General features: G+C 40.8%; 1 protein-coding gene across 1 annotated transcript in view; it reads right to left on the bottom strand.

Annotated features, from left to right (window-relative positions):
• Positions 1-26,281, bottom strand: part of fto (FTO alpha-ketoglutarate dependent dioxygenase) — a 141,641-nt gene that overhangs the window by 60,676 nt on the left and 54,684 nt on the right. The window contains exon 8 of the mRNA XM_088413839.1: positions 16,804-16,928. Coding sequence (XP_088269965.1) covers positions 16,804-16,928 — 125 coding nt within the window. The remainder of the gene's footprint in view (positions 1-16,803; positions 16,929-26,281) is intronic.

Here is a 26,281-nt window from a genome sequence, read left to right as displayed (position 1 = left end):
GGAAGCTCAAAATATAATGTGAAATGATTGTATCAGTAGAATATTTAATAAGTAAAAATAAATGTTAGCTAAACAGCTAAAAAAAAAATCAAAATATAATAATTGGAAATGTTTGGAGGAATAAATATCTTAATAAAATACTTTATTAGTAAAATAATCATTTCTTAATTGATATAGAATGATATAGTCTCATTTAACAATGTGTTGATGAAAATATAAAATGGCACCTTCTCATTTAAAAGTTGTACAGTGAAACATAACTCCTAACTCTTTATGAGACACTCATTTCAAGGACTTAAAACATAAAAAGATTAAAAAATTTTATATATGTATTTTTTATTATCATTATTGTACTACTAATAATAATTATTACTACTGATGTACCATTTTAATTTCAAATATTTCATAATTATAATTAGTCTCAAGAAAATCTATATATCTGTACATATTATTTCCCACAAGAGGGCAACTATTGGCCATCGTCCTGACAACGAATACCTTAAAATAAAGCTGGGTACTTGCCCATCTTAACTTAACAGATTTATATAATAATGAATGTGGAAGTCACACGATTTTATAGCTTTTTGATTCATTCCATCAAAATCCATTTTGCCTCAGGTGACCAAACATGGTTCCATCAAGCACTTGTATATTCTTTGTGATCAGAACGCCTTTTGAACTGCAGGCATACCGCAACTGCATTTATTTTTTCCTGATGAGGGTAGGGTCCCGTCACATGTTATAAATGAGGCAGCCAGGTCTTTATTCCAAGTTTAGAAGCATCCCCGACCTACCACCATCCTTTCGTAATCCCTCCAGGGGTGTGTGTGCCGTACGTATATGCGCTTGTGTGTTTTGGATCGGCCGCCGGTTCCCAGCGGTGTATCTTTAACTGGGCCGTCCCGCCGAGCTGCCAGCCGGTTTCCTTGTTGACAGGACAACGGCCCAGCTGACACCCCCACAACACTGCCAAAGCAACTCATGCTCCCCCCATACAAGCTTCCCTCACCTCATCACAGAGTCAAAGACAACTAAAAGAACCGTCATTACTATATACAATTGTATCTTTAAAAAAGAAATAAAACCACATTGTATGCCGTCTAACATTGCAAATACTATTAAGTCAATAGAAATCACACAGTAGGCAATTTGGGATTACCGTATTTTCCACACTATATAGCGCACCGGATTATAAGGCGAACCCTCAATTAATGATAGATTTTAAAACGTTTTCCATATATAAGGCGCACCAGATTATAAGGCGCACCCTCAATTAATGACATATTTTAAAACTTTTTCAATCACTGTATAGCAATACTCAAAGTAATAACAATAATAACTCAAATAACGCTAAACTCTCAATAGCATAATAACTCAATGTCAATATGAGCAACCGTGTTCAACTGTAAACACACTAAAGAAACAGGTCAAGCTTACTTATCAGTTCATTCCCCATCTACGAATCCCAATCTCAATATCGATCCATATATAAGGCGAACCCGATTATAAGGCGCACCATCAGCTTTAAAAAAAAAATAAGGCTTTTAGGTGCGCCTTATAGTGTGAAAAATACTATACTTCCAGAAATATTCAGAAAGTTAAAAATAATACTGGCGAAAACAACATGTATAGGGATGGTATCTGCAGCTTTGTGGTCATTAAACATGAAGGCGACATTCACTGAACTGCTGCCACGAGTGTCGGTTTGACATTTACATAAGCACTATCTTCGCTTTGTATATTGTTTTTACTCATTATATTTTTTTAAATGGCAAGCAAGGCATACAATGTGACAAGGAAGCTCTTGCGTTCCTAATTGCTGCTTCAGATGTCAGTAAACAGACTAAATAAAGGTCCCGTGCATGTTTCCCTCATGCATTGCCCGCAGCGCACATGTGCGGGCTGCCAAAGTTGTTGTGTCAAAGTTGTCGAACATTTAGTTAACAGGATGTGTGCGCTTGGCCCCCGTGCTGCATGGTGATGCACTTACACACTGCATATCTCGCCGCTATCACTGGGCACTTGTGTTGCTGCTCTGCTGGGCCAGTCTAATTACAGGAGAACAGCGTGCACCAGTCTGGGCCTCCAAATGGCACCATATGTTTTCCCAGATGAAGCGGCTGAGTAAATGGCACTCACCCATTCAGGTTTCCGCACGTCTGGGAATCCCTCGCTTGTATTTACTGTATATACACAAAAATTGAAGACGCCGACCAACGTCCTTGCAAGATTCAGTTATTGGCTACTCACACAAATAACCGCTTTCTATGACTCCGTGTCCCTCTGAACCGTTCTCAAATATATTGTCTCACTCACCTATGCACGGTGATACTAAGCGAATCATTAGAGAAATTTGGAGTGTCCATTATAGCTAACGAGCGTGTTTTGGGGAATATAGAAACCAGAGAACCCAAAGACAACCCCAATGGGCACGGTGGTAACATTCCAACTCCAAAGAGCAAGTCCTGAGCAGGAATTGAACTGCGAGGCAACAGTGCTAAACACGCTTCCATAAAACATTGACGTCAAAGCAATTATTGTAGTTGGCTTTTGTTTGTGTTGATTGGTGTTTATTTGTGTTCGCTACCAGCAAGCTTTACTCCTTACCGCTTTTATTGCCAACAAACCAACACATCGCCATAAAAAAAAGTCTATTCAATCATTAATAAAGTATGGTGAGAAATCGCTAGCTACTTACGCTGTCATTGTTTAATACGGCACTAGGGAAGCTCACAATGTGGTGCATTCAAATGCAGTTGGATATTTCACCCTCAGACCAAAAAACTTAACATCTTTACATTAAATGTTAATAACTGCAAATATTTAAACAAAGCGGACTTTCTATCAATATAAGTTTACATACTGTATACAAAAAAATGATGGTGGTGAAATGAGTCATAAAAAATGTCACAGCCTCGTTAGAGGTCTCCACTGAGTGACAGTCATTTTCAGTCATTTTCGTGTCACTAAAACAATACGTTTAATGATACAGCACTGTTGGTCTCTTGCCGTAACAAAATACAGGCTTGTTAGGTTTGAATACGCAGGGTTAAAAAAAAAAAAAGGGGGGGGGGGGTCTGAAACTCTTTGAAGCCGAGAGTGTAAGTGGCCGATGGCGGCGGATAGCTGCGGCTTAGCAGCTCCTCATTATGTGCTGTAGCAAGCTGATTAAAACCTTTTGATTTGTTCCCAGCTTGCAAGTGCAAGCGTGGGTTTCTGGAAAGAAAGAAAAAAAATAAATAAATAAAAAAAAAATTAAGAAAAAAAAAGACCCTGGAAGCAGTACGCTCTGCGTTATCTCTTCTTTCAGCCTTGTCATACTAATTACAATCTGTATTTACTTACACTCTCTTTTTGTTTCCTGCCCTTTGATAGGCATCTGCGAGCGCCGCTGCTTAGTCTGTTCTCATTAACACGTCGACAAAGTGAGATATTTCTTTCCAGTGATGATGGTGATATGGGCAGGGGAGAAAAGAAAGAGGTCACTTTACAAATGTAGTATTTCTGCAGCCCCGACAATTTGTGTTGGCATTATCGGTGACACCACCGTTTGAACTTTACATCAGTGAGGGTTCAAATAGCTGCCAAATGCCAACAGGGTGTCAACTTTAGCCTGAAATAAAATGGTTCTCAGCAATAATGATTCTGAATGGCACATCTTGCTGATAATTTTTTGCTATTATATCCACACATGTTTTTTTCCAATGGTTCTTTTGAAAAATGAGATAAATAAATCAGCAACAAAGTATTAATATCCCTACAGCCAAAGGGATGGAAACGGAAGGGATAACACTACAGTTACTGTATACGGTTCAATAATGTACGATTTAAATTAATGTGTACTGCAGTAATCTTTGCCTCAAATATGTAAAGTATAAATACTTTTTCACAAATTCAAATTCTGGTACCCAAAGACAAATGCATGAAAATTCCTGGAGGGTTGGGGGGGTCATCTTACTTCATATATTTCACTTTTTGTAGGGGTTTTTCGGTCCCCATTCACCCTGAAAAACCAGGAAACACTGAGGGTATACCGTCAGCTGGTCATATGTCCCCCGCAGGCTAAATATACGGTGAATCAAACACAGGTCTATTGTGTGTGAAACAGGTATGCTAACCACCCCCAAAGCCACAATTGGTCCCGATGCCGCATTACAGGTTGATGTCGTGGAACTATTCAAACAAAAGCCCATTTAGTCCACCCTTCTTTCTACACATGCAATTGAGCTTTAATCAAAAACAATTACCATACCGAGAAGCAGGTAACCACTCAAACACGAGCACCCTGTGGGAAAACAGACAAAGACAAACGCACCCAATTGATTAACAGCATGGGAACGCACACGGGAAAGGTTGTCTGGGGTCCTTACTCAATGGCATTGCCAAACCGCAGCACATAAATCTGACGGTGCACGCCGAGGCCTTTCGCATTCCTCGCATAACGTCACAATAACTGACAGTGCATCATATTTACCTCTCACCTGGAGAGCACACACCTTGACAGCCAAGCGCAGCACCTGGGCCCGGCCACACCTGCCGCATAGCGTCGGGCCATCACATGAATCAGTCTGACTCGTTTCCACACAAGTGCAGGAATGTCCCACGAATTACTTAACAGTCCAGGTGCGTCGTGTGTGAGAGGAATATGTGTAGCCGCGCACAGAATGCGCGCAGGTGGGTGTCCTCCTCGCACCAATGTGACCTTTAAGAAGAAGACTGCAGACGTCCCACCCACCAGCTGGAGAAGTTATGACCCGGGAAGTGAGAGGGCTTAAAGAGTGTCACTGTCCTTGTCTCACCGCGACCCACGAGTGACAATGAAAGAAAAGTCCGGGGGCACGACCCCGAGTGTCTTCCATCGCATTACTTTTTTAACTCATACACAGCCGGTGTCTCCTCAGGGTTACCGTGATTCCTCAAATAAAGGACACACTTTTTTTTTCCCCAAAATGAAGCAGAAAAGTATGGGTGCATCCTATAAACAGTAAAATTTCTATATCTGAAGTATTCTTGTAGTAATTATGATAATGGGACAAGCTAGATGGTGGAAGTCTGATGACTTAGCATTCAGCGTTTGAGTTGGGGCTAACATCAGCTCATGTTGGTAGAGTTTATCACCGCATTAATTTCAATTAAAGAGCAGAAAGAACTATTTCCAAGCATATTTTAGTCTGCAACTCCACAAAATAGATGGTGGTGAAGGATCATCTGTCAGTACACAACTTAAATGAAGGCAAAACATGTTTTGCACATGAGTCATTTTAACACAGTAAATTGCTTCATGTTCCAAATATTTTGCTCTTAATTGGAAAAAAATAGCACTCTTCCTGTAACAGCATTAAAAACCATTAGCTTGATACTTGCAGAAACCCTGTTAAAATCGTATATACTTGTATACCCCATTTGATAAATGCTGGTCTAAACCTTTTTTAGCAAAAATCTGCCATAAAAATCAGTTTTTTAAAATATTGGCAATGTTACATATATAATCATTTACATTACATTTAACTTGCATTTTACAAGACCTTTTTTATGTTATATAACACAATTTTTAATATAACTAACATTGTTTCTTTTTATTTGAACCGCCTTGTATCACATGATTTTTTTCTTGCCTTAAAAGGAGGTCTCTGAAAAATCCTTTTCAAAAAGACTGTGACTAATTCCAGCACAATTATTTAGTGAACAACACTCCAAAAATTCTCAGGAGAAAAGCATTACCTATTAGTCTGGTATTCTTGGGAAACAGCCAGCAATGACCCAGTCTGTACATGCCATTAAATATTGATATTACCAGGAGATGAAACTCATGCGCAAACTTGTACCCAGTACATATTGATCAGTGCCAGTATAATGCATCAAAGACATAGTTGAATAGGGGCAGGGCCCGGCTGTTTACAGTTTACGACACACGTCATGTGAATCAACTGCACAACTTCTATGGCGACATCCTGCTGAAAAATAAATGACCGCGTTGGCCGCATTCTCGCAGGTGAATTGTGCTGCTGCTACAATTATCTTAATGCCTTCCCTGCCAGGATGCCGGGGGTACCAAATGCTGCTGTCAACCCAGGGGTTTAATTAGTTTGGCACATGTGCTGCTTATAATCACCTGCCATTACTGACTCTGGCTGCATCTGCTTACACGTCTGTCAGAGACTGGGGGTCTTTGGTGGGTCCGGAGGTAGGTAGATGAATGTGTATTTTGACCATCAAACACAAAACCAGGGAAACCAGACACGAAAACTTGGAAAACAATATATATAAAATAAAACGGATCCATATACAACCACCATATACAACCTCAGAGCACCATTTCCCTTCATTGGTGCATTTCTTAGTATTCCGTACTTATTCTGCGCTTTCAACACCAGACCTACCCAAGCAGATAAACATGACTTACAAGAGGCCTGATGGAGAAAAGTAAATACAAGCTGACCTTATCCATGTCTTTTGAGTTTGATTTAGGTTCAGGTGTTGAGGAAGAGGGATTTTGCACTGAGTCAGACAAGTAAACAGTAACGTTTGTTTGGTTACAACATTTAACCGTAGAAAACATCAAAGTGGCAAAAATGTTTTGGGTGCACACAGCTCAATTAATGTCAGTAGTAAATATTTTACCCGTGAGTGGAACTGTTGTTATAAATACTGGTTTACTGAGTGCGGCCTCTTGACATTGTTTTGCATTTTAATGACGGTAAAACACCTGTTTTGACACCTGCCTTGACAAGGCAGCCAACACGATGAGAGGTGTGGCTTCAGTAAACAAGATGTTTCACTTCCTGTTTAGAAATATCGGTAGCCTAAAACTCATATTTAGAAGTAATTCAATCGCCATTGCGCCAATCGCAATTTATATGCATATATTTGACTATGGCCTTTTAAGAAGGGCTGCTTATGACAGGACTCATCTACAGCGAGGTGACAAACTCTCTGTGCAGTTACAGTTGAAGGCAAAATTAAAGGCAAAGATCCTGTTGTAAGTTTTGAGTATGTTATCTTTTTTACACACACATTTTTGGAAGGAAAGGGATCCTGTCGCTTTAAAACCAGGTATAATATAGGGAAATTGAGATCAGCATAGAATTCCACAATGAAAAAAATCATAAAACACAGCTGTCTTGACTTTAAAAATTACTTTTCACCAATGACCACAATGCAAGACGAATGGTACAGTGGAAAACATGGATAATATTTGATGTTAATTAGAGTGAGCATAAAAAGGGTAAACATCTCTATTTAGATACCAGGTTTCTGAGACATAAAATTAATGAGACAACATAATTCCTGTCAAAACCTTTCCCACCTTCTGCGGGGCGCATATGGACAAAAAAAAAAAAAAAAAAAAAAAAAAAAAAAAATCACACTCCCATTCACACATACCATTTTAGTCAATCAACATACGAGACCTTTCAAGTCACCGACTTGGAGTCACATGACCACTGAGTTCGCTTTCCCACAGACAAAGCAGCCTCCGAGTCCTCCGGCTCCAGCACAACAATGGCTATAACTAGCTCTATTATTCTCACAAAGTTCCCATTTAGCACCGAAGCGAGGTTTCAATATTATGCCGCCTGCAAAAACATCTGTCGGGGACTTGTGTGGCAACACTAATTACAAATATCTGCAGTAATCCGCCGCCGATAAGAGAGTCATTACTCCAGCAGACATTTATCACTGCGGAATTGATGACCCATTTCAGAGGGAGCCTTTGTACGAGGAAGTGAAATCGCTGATATCCCCTTTATCCGACATCGCCATCCATTCGTCAGGAGGCAAGCTAGTTAGAATTGTAATTAACAGCTTTGGACTTTGCCCCTAATAGAATTTTTGCAGGGACTGGCAGATTGGCATTGGTGGAAGGGAGACGGTGGGGGAAATCGGTGAGCAAGCGGGGGGAGTTTTATTGTGTTTTCTTTTTCTTTATTCTCTCGCTAATTGCCGCTTGGAATGGCTGAGGAGCTGTTGTGTCAAGAAAGTGCCACAGGAGAACTCCAAGTTCAGTCTTTATTGGGCGAGAAAACATATTTGGGGACTTGGATGGCTGCTCAACAGCTGTTATGTAAGTCATAACAATTTTATCATAAAATATAATAAGAGCACATGGGGCTATCGTGTGCCATGCTGAGGCACGAATATAGTTTTTCTCCTACTCCTTCATGCGGCTACAGAAGTTGGCATGAGCGTCGAATCATGCTAGGCCAAATGTACAGATCCTAAGCATGGAAATGAAGGCGTATCTCAGTCCAAATTGTAAACAAGGGAACAGCTAAGAATAATAACTTCAAAATCAGTACATTTTCAAGTGAGGATATTTGAAAGAGAACATTAGCATCTGATGATGTGTATTTTCTGTTTAGATTGAGACTCGGACCAATACAAAACACCGCAAAATTTATAAACATATAATTTGAGATGTTCACGTTTATTTAATTTATATAATTTATTATTTTATTTCATCAATTTATTCTGTTAAGTACACTTTATTTTTATTCATTTTTACTCTGCAGCTTTTTAGTCAGTGTGAGACATTATATATTTCTTTAGTGCTTTGCGGTGTTTAATGTTTTCATTTTATTAATGTATTGTTTTGACTGTCTTTCTTATTTTATAACAATTTTTCTTAATCCAAGACCTGAACTTTGTTTTGCAACAATGTTTGTTTTAAAGTGTTATTTAAATAAAGTTGAAGTACCTTATTGTTTGTACCAAAAGGTATACCAGATTATATGGCAGTCTCAATGTACAGGAATAAAACACAATTACCAATTTTGTCCATTTACGATTTCTACAAAAACAACCCCCTTACAGTCTAGACTTTCATTTCCCAGCAGCCAAAAGGTTGAAATTGTAAACAAAGTGTATGAAAATAACAGGTTAGGTGACAATGTGCACCACTGGAAGATGAATGCGGCAAAACATAAAACGTGTTTTTCTCAAAACTAGAGATCTCAACTTGGCAACCCTCAATTGCTGTAACTTCATCAATGTCTGAGGTACCTCCATGTGTTATTTCAGAGACATAAGTCTGCTTTTGTCAAAATACATAATCTATAATTAGCCTATTTTGCAGTGTTTGTTCACTTTTACAAATATGAATCGTTTATTCCTTATTAATTTATTGTTGTAGAAATATGACGGCCTGCAATTGTATCCGATTATTTTATGAGCTTCTATTTTTGATAAAAGTTCATCTTATGTGTAATAAACTCATTCATATCTATAGTATACGGAAGCCCGTGCACACTCGTGAAGCGGCAGATGAGCACAGCCAGTGTTGACTAAAGGTCTGGCCTCCCGCCGGCCGCGTCCCATTCTCATAGAGGTAATGAACACAGACAGCTTGGGGACCGCCCCGTGAGCTCATACCACCTCTCGCCAAGTCGCCACCCCCCCCTTCAGGTGCTCCAGGTGACAGGGACGGCAGAGATGCTTCCTACAATGACAGCCGGGGGTCTTAACTGGCGGACTCACGACACACATTGTTCTCACATGCAAACAGGAACGGCACATAATATGAGTGGTGTTAGTGTTCATTTATATACTGCATATCTATATGGGAAACACACATGCACGTGCATGCACACACACTCTTTCACACTCTTTAATTATAACCTACGGCGCCGGAGCACTTCATTTCATAGGCAGCATATTGTCTCTTCAAAGCTGGCAGGCAGGTCATAAATTATCCTGAAGGTGAGGATGGAAGTTGGAGGAGATAGTTATGAAAATTTCATCTGTCTGCCGTAGCGGCCGCAGCTGCTCCTGTCACCAGCCGTGCACTGGAGAAATTACACCGGGTCAGCTTCACAGTGTGTGTTGCGTGTGTGCCAGGTGAGGTGGCAGGGGGGGAAAGGGAGGCGATGAACATGTGGCACACATGTCTTGCATGTGTCTTGCATTTATAAGACACACCGGGCAGAGCTTTGGTTCATTCTAAAGCAAAACAGGAAAGCCTAACATTCATATATCAGGTCGCTATATCAAAACACTGACTACGTCTGCACAACAATCGGAAAAAAAGGAGGAGTATAACGAATTAAGATCAGCTAAGACCATTTTACTCAATTTTGTCAGAAAGAAAATGTGTTTGTCATGAAGCCCATGAGAAAGAAAATGTCATCTCCCAAAGACGTAATGGAGGAATGCAGTTTATTTGCTTGGGAACGCAACTTTGAGGAGTTAACAGCAAGGGACGGCGTACCAATGCGTACAACAACTTTATGGGAGCACACCCAACGGTTATTCTAAATGTGCAACACTCACTCCAAACGTTTGTTGCCACACATCCTGACCCAATGATATTCTATCAGCTCTCTAGGATCTTGGGTTTAACCACCAAGAATGTTCTTATTTTCCCCGACTAACCGTAAAACAAGTAAAAACCCGTTCCTTCTGCCTGACTTGTCACCGCAAACACAAAATTCTGTTTCCGTATTAAAAAAAGGCTTAATGGGCGAGCGTCTGCGCAGTAAGGCTCTTTAAATATCTGTGGGACGTTTAGTGGCACATTTACTTCCACATGGCACTGCAGCTTTTCAATGACTCAGTCAAGCAGATGCGAGGAAACAAACACAAGGGTCATAATCATTTTTTCCATTGGATGGTACACCAAAAATAACTATTTTCTCCTGAGATGCGACTAGTATCTAAATAATCAATGAATCAGATTTTGAAAATTGTGTTTTAATTCCCATCTCTTTATTCAGAAACAGCTTGTTTAATTGACAGTGCAAATAAATTCAGTTATTTGGGGGGGTTATTCGAATACTAGATAAGAAAATAGGATGAAGCATAGATGACTGTTTTCGAAAGTAATATCAGATGTATGTATGTCATTGCTAATCAGTCTGCATAGAGGATTAAATCAGTGAATATTTACTGTTGAGGCTCTGAAATTCTAGTGATTTTACAATTTTATGTTTAGTTTTTTCTGTTTTGATTCCTCCATTCCCTGTTCATCAACACAGTATTCTTGCGATAAGACAGCTTTAGCTAGGCTGAAAAACTAACATGAACCTCAGAACCTCTCATTAAAATTAGCCTTAGATATTAGCATGGCTTCTCCATCCACCCCTACTCTTCATTGTTCTGTGTGTTGCATGTTACTCAACGTTTCTTGGCCAACAATACTTGCATTTAAAAGTTTGCTGTTGAGACAAAGATAAGTCGCTTACAAGAGCAGTAGCCTATGAAGTTGGGTACACATTTAGCGGGGAAACCATGAAAGCTGGGCGACGTCAATAGAATGAGATGTAACCTCTACTTGTTCTGAAGGGACCAAATTTCTATTCAAACAGAAGCTGTCATTGATTTTGCTAGCTATGACATGATAGCCGCTATCCGATTCCAACCAAAACACACTAATAAATGTATCAATAAATGCCTACAAATTACTGACTTCTCTGTAAATGACTATACATGACCTGAGTGTCAGCATAAGAACAGCTTCATCAGTCAAATGATTCAAAGTGCATTCCTGCAAGAGTGACACACACATTTTGGAGTACTGTATTTTCCAGCATGGAAGCAATGTGATACAATACAAGGACTACTTCAGAAGCAGCATCTGCAAGGGTGCCGAGGTCAGGGCGTGCCGTGCATAACTGAACGATTGCTAAAGTAGGGGGTGTATAGGAATCCATAATTTAAAATGAAGCAAGACTCACAAACAGTCCTGTTCCACGGTGGCCCTCGTAAGTGGGACCACACGGGGATGTCTGAGATAAAGACAGAAAAATTAGATGCCAGTTTTAGGCTGACTGCCGGGCGCATGCTAATTACAGGCTGATGAAAGAGACAGATGACATGTTCCTATTTTCATTTGACTTCACGTTACAGGAAACAAGTAAACAACGGTGATGGAAATGGCAGCACAAAAGACGAACAGAGGTACAAGGATAATCCTTCCACTTTGTATGAATGGATGGAGTAGAGGTACGCTTGGCTGACTTTCAAGCAGTCATTGCTGTGTTACTGACTGACCAAAGACACGACTGTGAGTGTAACTCGTCTGTTTGTGTGCCCCATAATTGACCAGTGACCAGTTCAGGTTGTGCCGGTTGTTTTATTCAAGCCTCCTAGTAACCTGAGCAGAATGAGCTGGTGAACATGAATGGCTGCCAACATGAGATCAGTCTAGCTTAGTGAAGACTTGTTAAAGGTTACCTGGCTCTAAATGTGTTCTGTAATTGGCCAATCCATGTGTAATCTGCTTCCAGGCTTCAGATTCTCTATGTCCCTAGACTGAACAAACTATCGCAAACTGAAGCCTATCATGACGCATAAAGAGAGGTAAGAAGGGTAAACCTGCTGTGGGAATGGCTTTTGTCCCACTGTATAAGGAGGATGAGGACAATGAATCGCGGTTGTCTTTACAGAAAATGCACTTGTAGCTGTTTAAGGGAAAACACTAGACATATTAGATAAGGCTATGCATCTTAATTGTGGACGTGACACTGACAAGTCCTGCAAATCCCAACAGGGACAGGGTATTGCCATTGTCTCCCAAGTCTTTGTCCAAACGCTATGTTGGAATGGAGCAGACTTTGAAAGGAACACAAAAGACATGTCAGCACTCCAGGAATGAAGTGTGAGCCAATGGAGGTCTCTCTTCCCACCAACCACACCGCCTCTCCGGGTCTCTAAGCTTCCCCTCAGGGGTGATACGACACTTGCGAGGGTCATCCACGACTGGGCACAGTTTTAACGTCGACGCTCCAGCCCCTCGCTGCCCTCTGGTGACCCCCTACTGCTGATGACAGACCGGCCCTTTTATGGAGTCGCTCCCCGTCCAGGTGAGGACAAGAGGGGATGACAATAGCAGGAAACATAAAGCTTGATGGAAGCGCAAAGGTCAAGCAGCTGAGTGATGAGTGCAGCTAGAAGAGATGTGGACTTTCTTGTCGCCGCCTTTGACCACATCAGCTGATGCCGCCTTTGTCTTTGGGTAGAGACAACTTCATTCACTCTCAGAAACTGAAATAAATGGGCAGCCAAACAGTCATCGGTCATGATGAAGATTGAGGGTCGAGAAAAGACCAAGACCTATGGAGGTTCAGATCTAAACAAGACAGAGACTGCATGTAGTAAAGAAAATCAAACAATATGACGAGTATCTTTTTTTTTTAGTTTCCCACAAAAAAATTCTGCTGTTGTTTTTGAAATATGACAAAAATCTCAAATCTAAGTAAATTTTTGGTTCACTACAAATGCAACTTTACTAAATTCTGATTTTACGATTGTCCCAGTGTCAGCCTCCGAAACTATCTTCCAGAAAATTTCTGAGGTTGTCTTTAGCAAGCTCAAAAGTGGCCGCTGCCAGTGTAGAGTTCAGTCAAAGTAGAATTTGGAGGCAAAGTATAACCTCCATTCACACCTAAGGACAATTTGATCAAGCTAGAAAAAAAAAGTAGGGCCTAGTCGCCTGCATCCTTTTTTTCCTTTTTCTTTTTTTTGTCCGCTTTCACCGCCTTGGCTTGCTACAAGGTCCGAGTTTTTAAAATGCAAATGAAACACACTAAAACTAAGTGGCAACACAAGAGGTGGCAGATGTTCAATTGTGGATACAACCTTGTAGAATTCCATTAAATGTAACTCTTTGCGCATTTATAACTCCAGAAATGATCGACTGGGTTTAGATACCCATTGTTCGCCGCGGAAAAAAGAACAACGCAGCATTGATGTTGCGATTTAGAGGCGTCATTACTGAGCGCTGAGCCGCAAATGACCACTGCGATGTCTTTATTCACATATCCGGGTCCAACTGTTTCCAGCGTCAAAGGTCATCTGCTGTCTTTTCTCATAGTTGAAGGATGGGAGGACCAAGTTTGCCAAGTCAGGCGCAAACGCCGCTTGGCTCATAAACACCTCCGCCTGTCAGCCCTCCACACAACCTCTCCATCACATACACACACACCCACTCTTTTCTTCAGCACCGAGGCGAGGTGGGTTTGCACTCTGTTAATCTTTCACTGGAGGCCTGCTCTCTTTTAAAGAGTGGCTCTCTGGAGAACAGAGGCGGCCAGTGAAATAGGGCTAGTAAAGGACGAGAGTGGATAAAAGAGCAGGAAGAAAAAGCTACAGAGAGGAGCCAGATGGGCACCTTCACAGTCCATTTATCAAACCCAATGCGGGGCCCCTCCCCTCGCCTTTTTCCCCGCTGCTCTCATGTCCTAAACCCCCATGTAATTCTGTAATGATTTTCATTATCGTATAATGACCTTACAAAGCCTACAGCAGTTTGCATGGTCAGTACAAAACTCGCAGCTGTTCCCCTCGGTGTTTGTCCGCCCGCTGTGACAAAGCACTTTGCTTTGTTTTTTGTGGAGATGCCTGACCTCTGGGCTTTTTGGAGCGTTGGCTTGAGGTGACCTCACCGTGAAAGGTCAGCCAAAACAGCGAAGGCAACGTCACAACAATTAAAGGTTGTTGGAATCGAATACATTACCACTGAAACATACAAGGCAAATGAGGGTGGATTTGGGTTTTGGGCTTTTTTTGGGGGGGGTGTACCAGTTCTCACCGTTCTGAGCACAACCGGTGAGCTAAAACTATTACCCACCGAGACACAGCTCGACACTAGGAGTAAATAGATTGCTATTTGTTAGCATTATTAGTTTAACCCTTGAATGGAACACGACTCCAAAACGTCACATACCAACTACTGCACAAGTCCAAAATGATGTTTTTACACTCTGAGTTTTATTTAGTTATTCATTGAGGATATAGGGCAAGGCATAGTAAATACCTTGCTCGGCCACATCGGGAACGAGGATGGTAGAGGCACGTAGCATGGTGTCACCACGCAATAATCCACTCCAGCATGCGTACACACTAGCTCTCATGTCATAAATGCAAGTACAATAATAACGTAGTGCATTTGGTGAAATGTATTGTATCTTTATCTTGTTACAAATGTGAATCTGCAGTTAGCTTTTAGCCTCATTGTTTGACTTTGTTTTTTTGTTTTTTTTAATAGTAGTGCAATGGCGTGAACAGCTAATATGACTTTGCCATCAACACATTGATCAAGCCGATTTAGAAAATGAGTCCTTATTTATCTTTGGCTGCATAAACAAGCAGTGGAATTTTTTTAGCACCTGGCATCTCGAATGCTAATTTTTCATATGACATTTGGATTTGCCATTTCTGATCCAACTATCTCTGTTCCCTGGAGATCACGTCCTGCTCGACAATCTGCACTTTGTGTGTGATATATTCTCCTTTTCTGTTAGTCCTAGTCATAAATAACAGAATAATAAATGTGAAATTTTTAGGAGATATAACTATATACCGTGATTTTATTGGTCCACTTGGGCATAGCGTTTATTTTTTGCGGCCCGCAAGCAAAAACGAGTTTGACGCCCCTGATCTAAAGAATCCATTCATGTCATACGTGTTGTACGTGACTGTTTTTGTTTTTTATAAAAATAGGAGAAAAAAAAAACGCTGATAATGTCTAATCAGTACCAGTACGTTTCACTTAACATTGCACCCAGCCATGTGTTTAGTTTTGTGTAAACGCTATCTGTTGACAGCCACTTGAAAGGATGACCTCTGGCTTTTTGGCAAGTGGAGGGGTCGGGTGGGGTGGGGGGTATTCAACGTGCGTAAAGGGGGAGAGGAGATATCGGGAGCAGCTGGAGTTCAAACACATTGTGTGGGGTGGCGCTTGGCCTCCTTGAAAACTAATCTAATCACTCTTTCACTGCGGATAGAGTAAACGTATGTCTGCCCCCGCTGACAAGGATGGAGCATTTCCTGTCCGGGGCTGTGTTGAGATTGCATAGCAGTATCAAATGATGCATTCAAAAAAAAATTGGAAATTGTATTTTTTTTCCCTTTACATTGTAACGGACTATTTATTTAGATATGACTTATTTAATTTGTGATGCTATCTTGTTGCTTCCGTTGTTATCAATATGGACACAAACATGACTAAACATAAAAATAACTAGTGACTACATTTTAAGCATTATGGGTAAGCTTCAGAGTCGCTGGCAGAGGGAACAGCACTGATGTTTTGGCCAGTGGGTGAGGGGTGGGTAAACGAATGGTGTGATGGCTTCTAGCTTTCAGCACTCGCGTCTTGGAATGCGCCATCAGGGCCGTGGGCGTCGAGGCGGCCAAGCAAGGTGTGTGGAAACAGCTTGTTTACAAGGCTCATCTGGACTGGGGCACCTTTTCGGGTCAATTGGGGGTGACACGTCCAAAAAAGACAGCCATCGTGGGAAGACTGCGGAGTGGTGTGTCATTTTTCAGAGGCTTTGTTTTTTAATACTCTCTAGTTTTAAATGTCTTTTTTGGCTCTGGGTTGTGTCTATTTGTGGTGTGTGTGTGTGTGTGTGTGTATATGTGTTTGACACAAGGGTCACGTCTGAGCAGGACAATAAGCAGGGAAATCATATGTGAACGTCGTTAGTTTAGACAAGACTCGGAGTGATGAGAAGCAACAGCTAAAACAACAATCAGTGCATGTGTGTTTTCCGCGAGTGTGGCCATTCTTTATCAGAACCGATGACCAGTTGTGCTGCTCTCTGCACTCTTATCTAGAGGGAAGGAAGTGAAGGGACTTATCCGGGACACACGTGTCGCAGCGTTAGCTGTGATAGGTACCAGAACCAGGGGCGAAAACAAAGCACCAAACGTTTTGATGCGTTTGTGTGCAAAATCCACATGGGGAATTTCATCATTTGACCATATTACCGTTAAAAGCAGCCCGCTAGACATGTCATTACGTGCATATTTTGCTTCAAGACAGTCACTGTGTTAAATTCATTTTCTTTATGTTGTGTGGCTTACCTGTCTCTCCATGTCTGTCTTTGCTGGTGTCTGTCTATCAATGCAGACAGGAGTGTCTCTGCCATGTCTCTTCTGCCCTCACCCACTTGGCCCTCCTCCTCCACTTTAGCCAAGAACAACATCGTCTGAAAGGTAAAAAGTACAAAAAGAGATCTTTGTTAATCAAACAGAATATGTTTTACAATCTAGATCAATTGAGGCACCATTCGCCAAAAGACGTGTTTTCTATCAGCATGATGTGGATGATGCTTCATGACCAAGACTGACTTTCATTTCACAGTTGTGCATTTTCAAGAGTTATTGTCTTCGATTTCTTGACCTCTTAATGCGTTTCAGACTTTGAAAGTGATTCCAAACCTTTGACCTGTACTGTACATCCACATATTCTGAGAATCTCTCCAGCTAAGTACACAACAAAACTATTGAAATACAATTAAAGATCAGTTTGGATGAAACCAACTGTCGATTGTTAGAATCTAAAAAGAGTTGGATTAGAAATAACCCCATTATAGGTCCAAAATGAAAATCGACCCAATATTCACAGTTTTTTTTTTCTTTTCACAAAATGGCTGTTTTGTATAGGACAACCTCAAAATTGTTTTGTTAAAACAATCAAGAGAGTTGAGTCGAATTGTCTCATATTGGTACTTTCTTGTATTTTTTTGTTTACATATAGGATGGTGACATGCAGCACTTAGCTCTCCAAAAGCCCAATTCCGTTATACACCTGTTGGAGACATTAAAGGCTTTCCTTTCTATTCTTTTATATTTCTATTCTAATTCCATTCTACCCATAAAATATATATGTAACAGTGTGCAGTGTGTAGAGCTAAAAAGTGAATTTCTATAATACCTTTCAATACAATAAAGACAGATCAATTTAAAAAAAATGCATTAAATATATAAAACTAAAATCGGTAGGAATTTCGTACAATAGCAAAGGTTTGACACTGAAAAATATCATTCCTAGTTTGATTATTATCAACGAAATCACGTGATACGGGTCAAATAGCATTCTGGGTTGCATGGCGTTCAAGACGTGTGATACGTAAAATGAAAGTGGGTTGTTTTTAAGCAGTTGCAGCTATCCATAACGTGCGGCAGTAAGTCTGGCATTGCAGTCAGTTTCACATCAGAGGACGGGCAAATTACATCCAATATTAAAGCATGAGTCAATTAATCACGGCCCCGCACGGCACAGTGTAATGTACGAGTATCCCCCTGTTGAACATGAATTACAGGCTGGCTTAAAAGTGTGACGTGGCACATCAGCGCTAATCGGAGGCATCCTGGCAAACCGTCGCCCGCAAAAGTCTTCCAGCGCTTTTAAGCCGGTTGAGAGGGAGTCAAATGAAAAAGGATCTGGCAGTCCAAATTAAATGCGGCGCTGTCAGCCACAGTCAAATCCTCTCTTCCACCCACCCCTACTTCTGCACTTCTTCTTCTATCCTTCACAGACTCCGCCAGCTCTTTGAATATCCTTACAAAAAAGTCGGGGGCCTTCTAGGAGCCGCCTGTGAAAGTGATGGATCTGTAACTCTGACTGACTGTGACGCCTTGTTAAGAGCACTCTCTTCCCGTCATATCCACCAGTCAAGTGCATTCATTTCTTCCCATTAACAGTCACCCGCCTCGCGAGTCTTCTTAGCTATCTTAAAGAAAAAAAAAAAAAAACACCCACAATGCAGGGGGGGGGTTGGGACACTTTTTCTTCTCCTTTGCCTTTTTTGGTGACAATCTACCTGTCTGTCTTAATTCCCACTGAAGAAAGGTGTGATTGTTTCTGTGTGTTTTTTTCCAAAGGAGAGTAGTGTGATTCGCAGACGACGTAATGCGCTTACATCTTTTCCAAGACAGGTGTCAAAGAAAAAAAAAGCTGTCTCCTTGAGTGATTACATTCGACTTAGAGGAGACACCAAATATTAGAGTGACCGGTTGAAATCGGGGCTGATAACTCTGCCTATGGAGGCTGTAACTTTGTGATCAAAACATGTCTTCCTAAGATAGTTGACAGGTCAGGAAAGTCATTGCAATTCGAGCCGCGCGGCATCGATGTACGGTGGATTTAAAAGCGTTTGATGGTCACTGTATCCGTTTGGCGCACAAATTTTAGAATGTTTTAAAGTTTAAACATTTGCTTAGAGGTCAACTTCAACGCGTCAAACATCTGATACTTGGTGTACATGTTATGCATAAAAAAAACACCTCAAGACTCTAGATTTCTAGTTATTTTTTCAAAGGTTGGAATACCTACCTACCTACCCACCTACCTACCTACGTACCCACCTACCTAAGCACCTACCGAGCATAAATTCTGCAATGAGCTCCGATATCATGAATAAATGAGTGCTTTCCCAGATGAAAACGTGCATTTAACGCTCCACGGTGTTGACGGAGACCCTCAGGTTTACCCTCAGGCTGATCCCAAGGCCATTTAGCCAGACCACTGTTTGTTTGTTGGTAAAGCCCGGTATCAGTCAGCATGAAGCAGACAACATTCATTTGTCTTTCTTCCTGCGTCGTCCAAATTCACAGCCCTCCTCCTATCTGTTTACCCTCTGATGGCAGTAGCTGTCCTCAAGCCTCCACACCCTCCGACCAAACGCTGACCACACAGGGCCGACGTACCCTCAGGTGAACCAGAGGACAAATGGGACCAGTGTATCCCAATTGTTTGGGAGGACCAAATACAACACTGTCTATTTTACTAAAGAGAGGCATAAACAAGGCCCGTCCTCTTTCCAAGAAAGGTATGTAAACAAACACTAAGTAGGGCTAGAGGGCAGCCTAAAGTCGCTAACCAAGCCAAAACCAGATTTTGATTTTGAAGCCTTTGCGTATGCCGTCAAATAGCAACACGCTTTTTACTGAGCTTTAAATTATCTTGTGCCGGACCACTATTGAAAATCATTTCAAAACACAGTTGAGGTAAGCTGGATGAGTAGTGGCTCATTTGAATAAAACAAAACTTAAAACGGATTGTCTTTAACAAGGCTGACGCAAGACGGGTAAGAAAAAAAAATCCCTGACCAATACATGTATTTCCGTTGACAAATTGAATAAAAAGTTTTAATCTTTAGATATATAGTACCTCAGAACTAAGGTGATACCAGTGAAAGAAATGTACTGCATGATAATAACAATGGTACAAAGCACATTTATCCTAACAAAATATACATAATTCATGCACTCAAAACATTGATATACCGGTGGCGATAAACTACATTTATGGCTGCCATTTTTGCGCCTATGGCCCCTCAGACCAACCACTGGAGGCAAGATGGAGGACAACTACACAACTCAGAGAGTGGGATTCCAGCGGCCGACCCTACGGTTTTTGGACGACCTGCTCTACCGCCTGAGCCAAATGATTAGTGGCGCAAGCATAGTAATGATTTCCAAAATATGTTTTTTTCTTTCTAAAACAAACATATAATGAAATAGATCAACATGATGTGTTATTTTGTCTGCACCCTTCTGTAATAGTTCAACCTTTACCACCCAGAAGATGATGTTTTCACTTCTACTTTTATTCACAACGGGATGTCCCGATACTGCATTTAACACCCGAGCTTCAGGTTCAAACAACATTTCACAAAAGTGTCAACCGGTGTATCTGACAAGCCCAGCTGCAATGATATCTGATTCAACCGAGCCGAGCCAAGTGGGAGTTTGGCAACCTCTTCGCTGTCTCAATCTCTCCGTGCTAATACAAGAGAGCAATATTGCTTTGACCGCAGGGGGAGAAAGGCATCAGGTACCTTGCTGGGGGAAAATGGAAAGCTTCAGCTCGCAAACATAAACAACTGGCAACCCGTGATCCCGTCAGGCCGAGTCGTCGTCCGGACGAGTGATCTGTGTGTTTGTGACACGCCGCCGTTGAGTTACTTTGCTCCTGAGGGCAAACTCTCCACTGGTGGCAAACTGATATTAAGCCCAGGATGGAAAAATGGCAAAAAGCATTGACTGTTCTATGACATGACTGAAGTGTGTGTGGGTGTGTTTTATACATGTAAGAACTGTTTTGAGTTTTCTACCAACATGGTGAGGACATTTAGGAGAAATGAGGATTTTTTAGCCGGTCCTCCCTTGTTCAGACCACTTTTTGATAGTCTGGACTTGCTTTTAGTGTATAGGTTTGAATTGGGTTAGGGTTGAGGTCAGGGTAAGGATTAGGCAATCATTTCTGATGGTTGTTTAGGGGCTAGGAAATGCATTATGCCAATGTATGTAAGTAAGTATAGCTGTAAAAATGTGTATGTGTGAGTGTACATTGTATTACCGTTTGCTTTGTATGACATTATTTAAGATGGCTCTTATTTCAACTTGCCATTCAAGGCTTTTTCCAAAATACAGTACAACAAGGTACTATTTGTTGTTCTTGCCTGCTTAATTCACCAAAGTATATATATAATATATAATATATATAAAATATTGAATTTCTAAAAATATGTTATATAATATTTATATCTTTAGAAATTTAATCATTTAGAAATTTGTCTAATCTACAATTACTAGCTATCAAGGTGATGAAGCCAGCCCAGCTAAAGCAGCATTTTATTTTTTAATGCTATTTTTGACTAAATAATTGGCAGCGACCCGTTTGCAGGAAATTAACCAAATTTGCTTTTTTTGTAAATTTCAGTATGGATGAAAAGTAACAAATATACTTGTCAAATAGAATCTGTTGGTGAACAGAAAGGCCACTTATGTTCAGCTTAAATGATTTTTTTGTTTTGTTTTGTTTCCGCAAACAGTTGCAAATAAGGGTCCTTGGAAAAATTTGCTTTCATAAAGGGGTCCCTAATCTAAAAAAGTTTGAGAAACCCTGATGTAGATCGTTATTGGTTTCTGAATCTAAACTATATAATAAAATGCTAACTCTAACTTGTGTTCATGTCGTAGTTTGTTGTACTTGTGACATAAGGCCTTGGTGCTGAATTCACCCATGCAAAGTTGTTGGGTCCATCAATTATGTCACTCGGGGATTAAAAAAAAAAAGGGGGGGGGGGGGGGGTCACCGCACACAGCAGGTTATATGGAGTGTAAAACATTAGAAAAAAATGTGTCTGCAACATCAGAGTAACATGTTTGAAGTGAAAAGGAGCTGGATGGGTGGTTAGGTGGGGGGGATGAAGACACTCCCAAAAAGGGAAGAGTCCTGACAAGTGATTTTGTTTGAAGGCATTGTAACACAGTCAAGTGGGCAGAGAGGCTCTCTATGGCCCCAAAGGCAGTCCATCTTGCGTCCAGAATATAAGCCGTTTGGAATGGACATATGCTTTGCACGGGATCAAATGGAGCAGAACTCCCGGGCTTTTGTGACACTCCCTTTTTGGGGGCACAAGAGAAGAAAAGGCAAATCTGTTGATGGGGTGTCGTCCCGCTGGGGGCCCACAAAAATCACATAAAAATTCACCAATCTGTTTCTTGCGAGGCTTTTATTTTGTCCCGAGTCTCATAATAAAAGGGGTGTGGATCCAGTTGGCCCTAATGGCTAAACCACCTACTTCTTTTCTGAGTCAGGAAGAGGCTACATACGCTTGAACACTCCTCATTGGCTGTGCGAACATGGAACACCCATCCATCAGAGGGACACTTTTGAGGGGTGAATGCAGGATAATTCCAGCCGACTTGGGCTGAGATTGCAATGAGCAAGACACTCAAACGCCTTCTGCTCTCTTTAAAGGTCCCTTTCTCTCTTTTGTGTATGAAAAGACTTTTCCAGATTCTTGCTGGATAGCAGATTGGGATCAGCACCTCACCCCCTCTTGCCAGTAAAAAGCTTTTTGCTAACTGGGACCAAGGCCAAGCATTCTATATGTTGAAGTGGTTAGGTCAGAGTGATACATGTGTCTTAAGATGGTGGAGTTGCTAAACCAATATTAAAAAAAAAGGGGGGAGTGATAAACATTCATGTTTATTTTCATATTTTGGAGACATGTTTGGTTGATTAAAAGAATTATGTGAATAGTGAATATTCATGTGATACATTTTTCAGAAAACAGGCTTATGTGAGTAAAAAGCAAATTTGAGATATTCATATATTCTAATTCTACACAAAATTCTCTTTAAAATGATCTATACTGTACTACATGGTGGTAGCTCAAAAATTGACAGTTACAGCAGTTTTTGACATTTAAATCCCTGGTTTTTATATTTCAAATGTTCATAGCAACCAGTACCATAGGAAACAGACACTGAGCCGAAACTTCCCAGAAGTGCTAACTGAGAGTAAATTCCAGGTAAGGACATCATTTGGGATTTGAATACTTTTAAATCTGAGGAAGTTAAACAACAGATCTCAACAGATGAAAATGGGCATACCAGTATTGTTTATGGTTCTTTGGCCTCAATCACAAAACAATTTTCCAATACGTTTATAATTAATTCATGAGGTGTCATCTGCCGAAGTTTGCTTGTTTTAATGTTGCTGTGTGGGGATTTTGATTTAAGATTTTTGTGTCAATGAAAAAATGATTTGCCATTTGCTTTGGCCTAGATGTGCCCCTAAAGCTTTATCATGAAGATTATACCGAAAATGCATTGGGGCAAAAAAACTAAATACATTTTGATGACATGTTAATAGATCAACACTGTTTTCATTTCAAGGTCACATTATTAGTGTTTTTGACTTTCACTGCTCACTTTGTCCATTCATATAACTCGTTCGTGAAATGATATTTGGGACGAGGAAGTCCGGGTCATTCGAGGCAGCTTCACAGGGATGCGCTAATCAGACAAGCCAGATTAAAAAGTGAACAACAGCAGGCACCATCTACAAATGTCTTATTTTCATACACTTTGACTATAATTTGAATTTTTTCGCTGCTGAGAAATTAACTTTGAGACCTTGAGGAGGTTGTTTTTGTATAAATCCAAATCCAAATGTATAAATGACAAATATTGAGATGCGTAGTAAATAAAATAGAAGTATTTTTCATTGGAGCTTTTAGAAGGAAACGACATGTTTGCAATCCTGAGAATTTTATTGAAGACAATAAAGACGTCCTTGAATTGAGCCATACTGCATCAAATCACAATTGCGCTGTCAATCCGCATCTAATCGTTCAACTTTTCAAATCAAACCGATGTTAATTTGCTTCACATCTCACGATTCAAAAACCATATCTAAGTGCCTTTCTTCTTGTAAGTCGCAAATCGGAAATCTATAGTCTTAATCACAAATAGTACTTAGCGAACTTTCAGCATCCCCCACAGTTGGTGAAACGATTCCACCGTCCTGCATCCCCTCGCAAGATAGAGAGATCCGGCGGGGCGGTGCAAAATGGGCAAGATGTAGGACGGTGTAATTAACGCTAGTCCTTAAAGCGGGCCCGCTTTGGCTCCGCCGGGAGCGCCCAATATAGTGCTCATTAATTCCTATTTGTGCATAATGAGAGGGTCATGTTAGATGTAATAAATGGCTCTTTTATTTGGGCGAGAGCTGCGGGGCGGCATCCACTGCCGGCTAACAGTCTCATAAACACCCTTAAGCAGCTCTCATCAGCCTCGTTGGGTGGGGAGTGATCATATCCAACAGGCGTAATGAATCAGGTGTGCTGAGCAACTCCTGAATGCCCCTTTTCTAATTAAGTGCAGAGACACGCCGCATGATTTGAGAAATATTAGACTCATTTAATAGCAGGAGTGTTTTCCCATCTCCCGAAGTCAATTGTAACCTCGTTCACGGGCTTTGTTCAAAGGTTAAACTCATGTCATAAGCAATCGCAAATGTCATGAAAAGTAGCCTGAAATTGATTCTCTCTTCCTTTCAAACTAAAGTCAAATCTAATTAGAGCCTCCATTCCTCAAGATAATTAGTTACACGACGTAACTCAAGTCTAAAGTGCCTTTTCCCGGATTTCCCATTTAATCCCCTTGATGGAATCAGATGGTATCAACTCGAGTATTCCAGGAGTGAGTTATTTTAGGATCATACACTGTACACAGTATGTTGAACATACAGTGTTCAATGTAAAAACCGCCAGTGTCACTAACCCCTTTTGCCAGATTAAAGCGGATCCCATTTTATGAAGTGTATGACTCCATAATCCAATTATATATTTCAAGAGGTCCTTTTGTTGTGTGCGGAACTGTCCATTATTGTTCAGTCAAGTGGTTGCTCCGGGATTGTTTTCTGGGGCATCTTAATCACGGAAAAGATATATTCAAACAAACCCGGTTGAAAGTTCATCGATCGTATGTTTTCGGGGTCTTTCATGTGCTAGAGTGCAATTGATCAACATCAGAGACCGAAGAAGAACGCATTCTAACCCATAACCGCTACTTGAAAGGCTACAATTACATTTTGGGACGATAATTTGATTCTGCTGGCTTTCTTTAATCATCAAACTTTTTAACTCAAACCTTTGCTTTTCCTCTGTGTCAGTATGACACGGGAAAAATAAGCAGGTGCCCTGCAGCCAATGCCGTCGAACGCGATTAAAGCGAAGCGGTGATTAATCTGCGCTGCCCCATAATTCCTCTTTACCACTTTAATGGATGTTATCTCTCCTCCTCTTGAAGGTTTATCTAACTGATCAGGGCCAAGGATGAGAAAAAGGAGAACGTGGTTGTGGGTAGGACGATGGATGAACAAAGAGGTGGGCTGGTGGGCAAGCAAATCAAATCAAATCCATACAGAGGTAAGTGAATGAATAAGTCAGTAAATAAGTAAGCAAATAAATAAATGCGGGGGATTGAGCGAGCTGCTAAGCGGATAAGGCAGATCAGGCTCTGTAAAGTGCTCATTTGTTTTTTAAGAAGATGTGACAAACCAATTTTTAAAGCCTGCAGATGCAGTAAAATAAAAACGCTGTCATACAGACAAACAAAATAAATGATCCGTACCGCTGTCAATAAATCCAACGCCCATCAAGACAGGGATAAGCTGTGATCCGCATTGGGTGAGAGACTCACAGGTACAAATACTCAAATGTGCTTTTCGTCTGAATCATATTTCTTTTCAAATGAGCTAATTTTCTTTTGTGGAATGACAGTGATGTAGAACAGCCTTGTTGTTTCCATGCAGTGACACAATCCAGAGCACAAAGCACTGACACGAACTTGATGATGTCGCTCAAATGCGCTCCAAAACGCCAAAACAGTCCCCCACTGTTTCATACAATCGTGGGAAGTTCTACACACCTTCGCTTTGAGGACAAAACAGTCTTTATTTGGGATTCAAATATAAACATAAATGTGCATTGATGGGATTACTCCTCCATCCATTTTTTTATAGCGTTAGTTCTTGTTGGGGTTATGGATGAGCTGGATAACCCACGCAAATATGGCAGCATATAGAAAACGCCACACAGCAACGTCAACATTTCAGACCCAAAACGTACTTTGAGGATAAATTCAAAAACTTGCCCAAAAGAATCTGAACTGAATCGCTTATATTCAGGTTCAAAGGTATGCTGGAGCCCATCCAACCTGTTTTGGAGCAGGAATTCATTGATCATACTTACAGTAC

The sequence above is a fragment of the Hippichthys cyanospilos genome, chromosome 4 (genome assembly GCF_059441005.1).
Source record: "Hippichthys cyanospilos isolate Australia breed blue-spotted pipefish chromosome 4, RoL_Hcya_1.0, whole genome shotgun sequence".
NCBI classification, from domain to species: Eukaryota; Metazoa; Chordata; class Actinopteri; order Syngnathiformes; family Syngnathidae; genus Hippichthys; species Hippichthys cyanospilos.
Note: the sequence above shows the minus strand (reverse complement) of the source record. Positions and strands in the feature narration are given on the sequence as shown.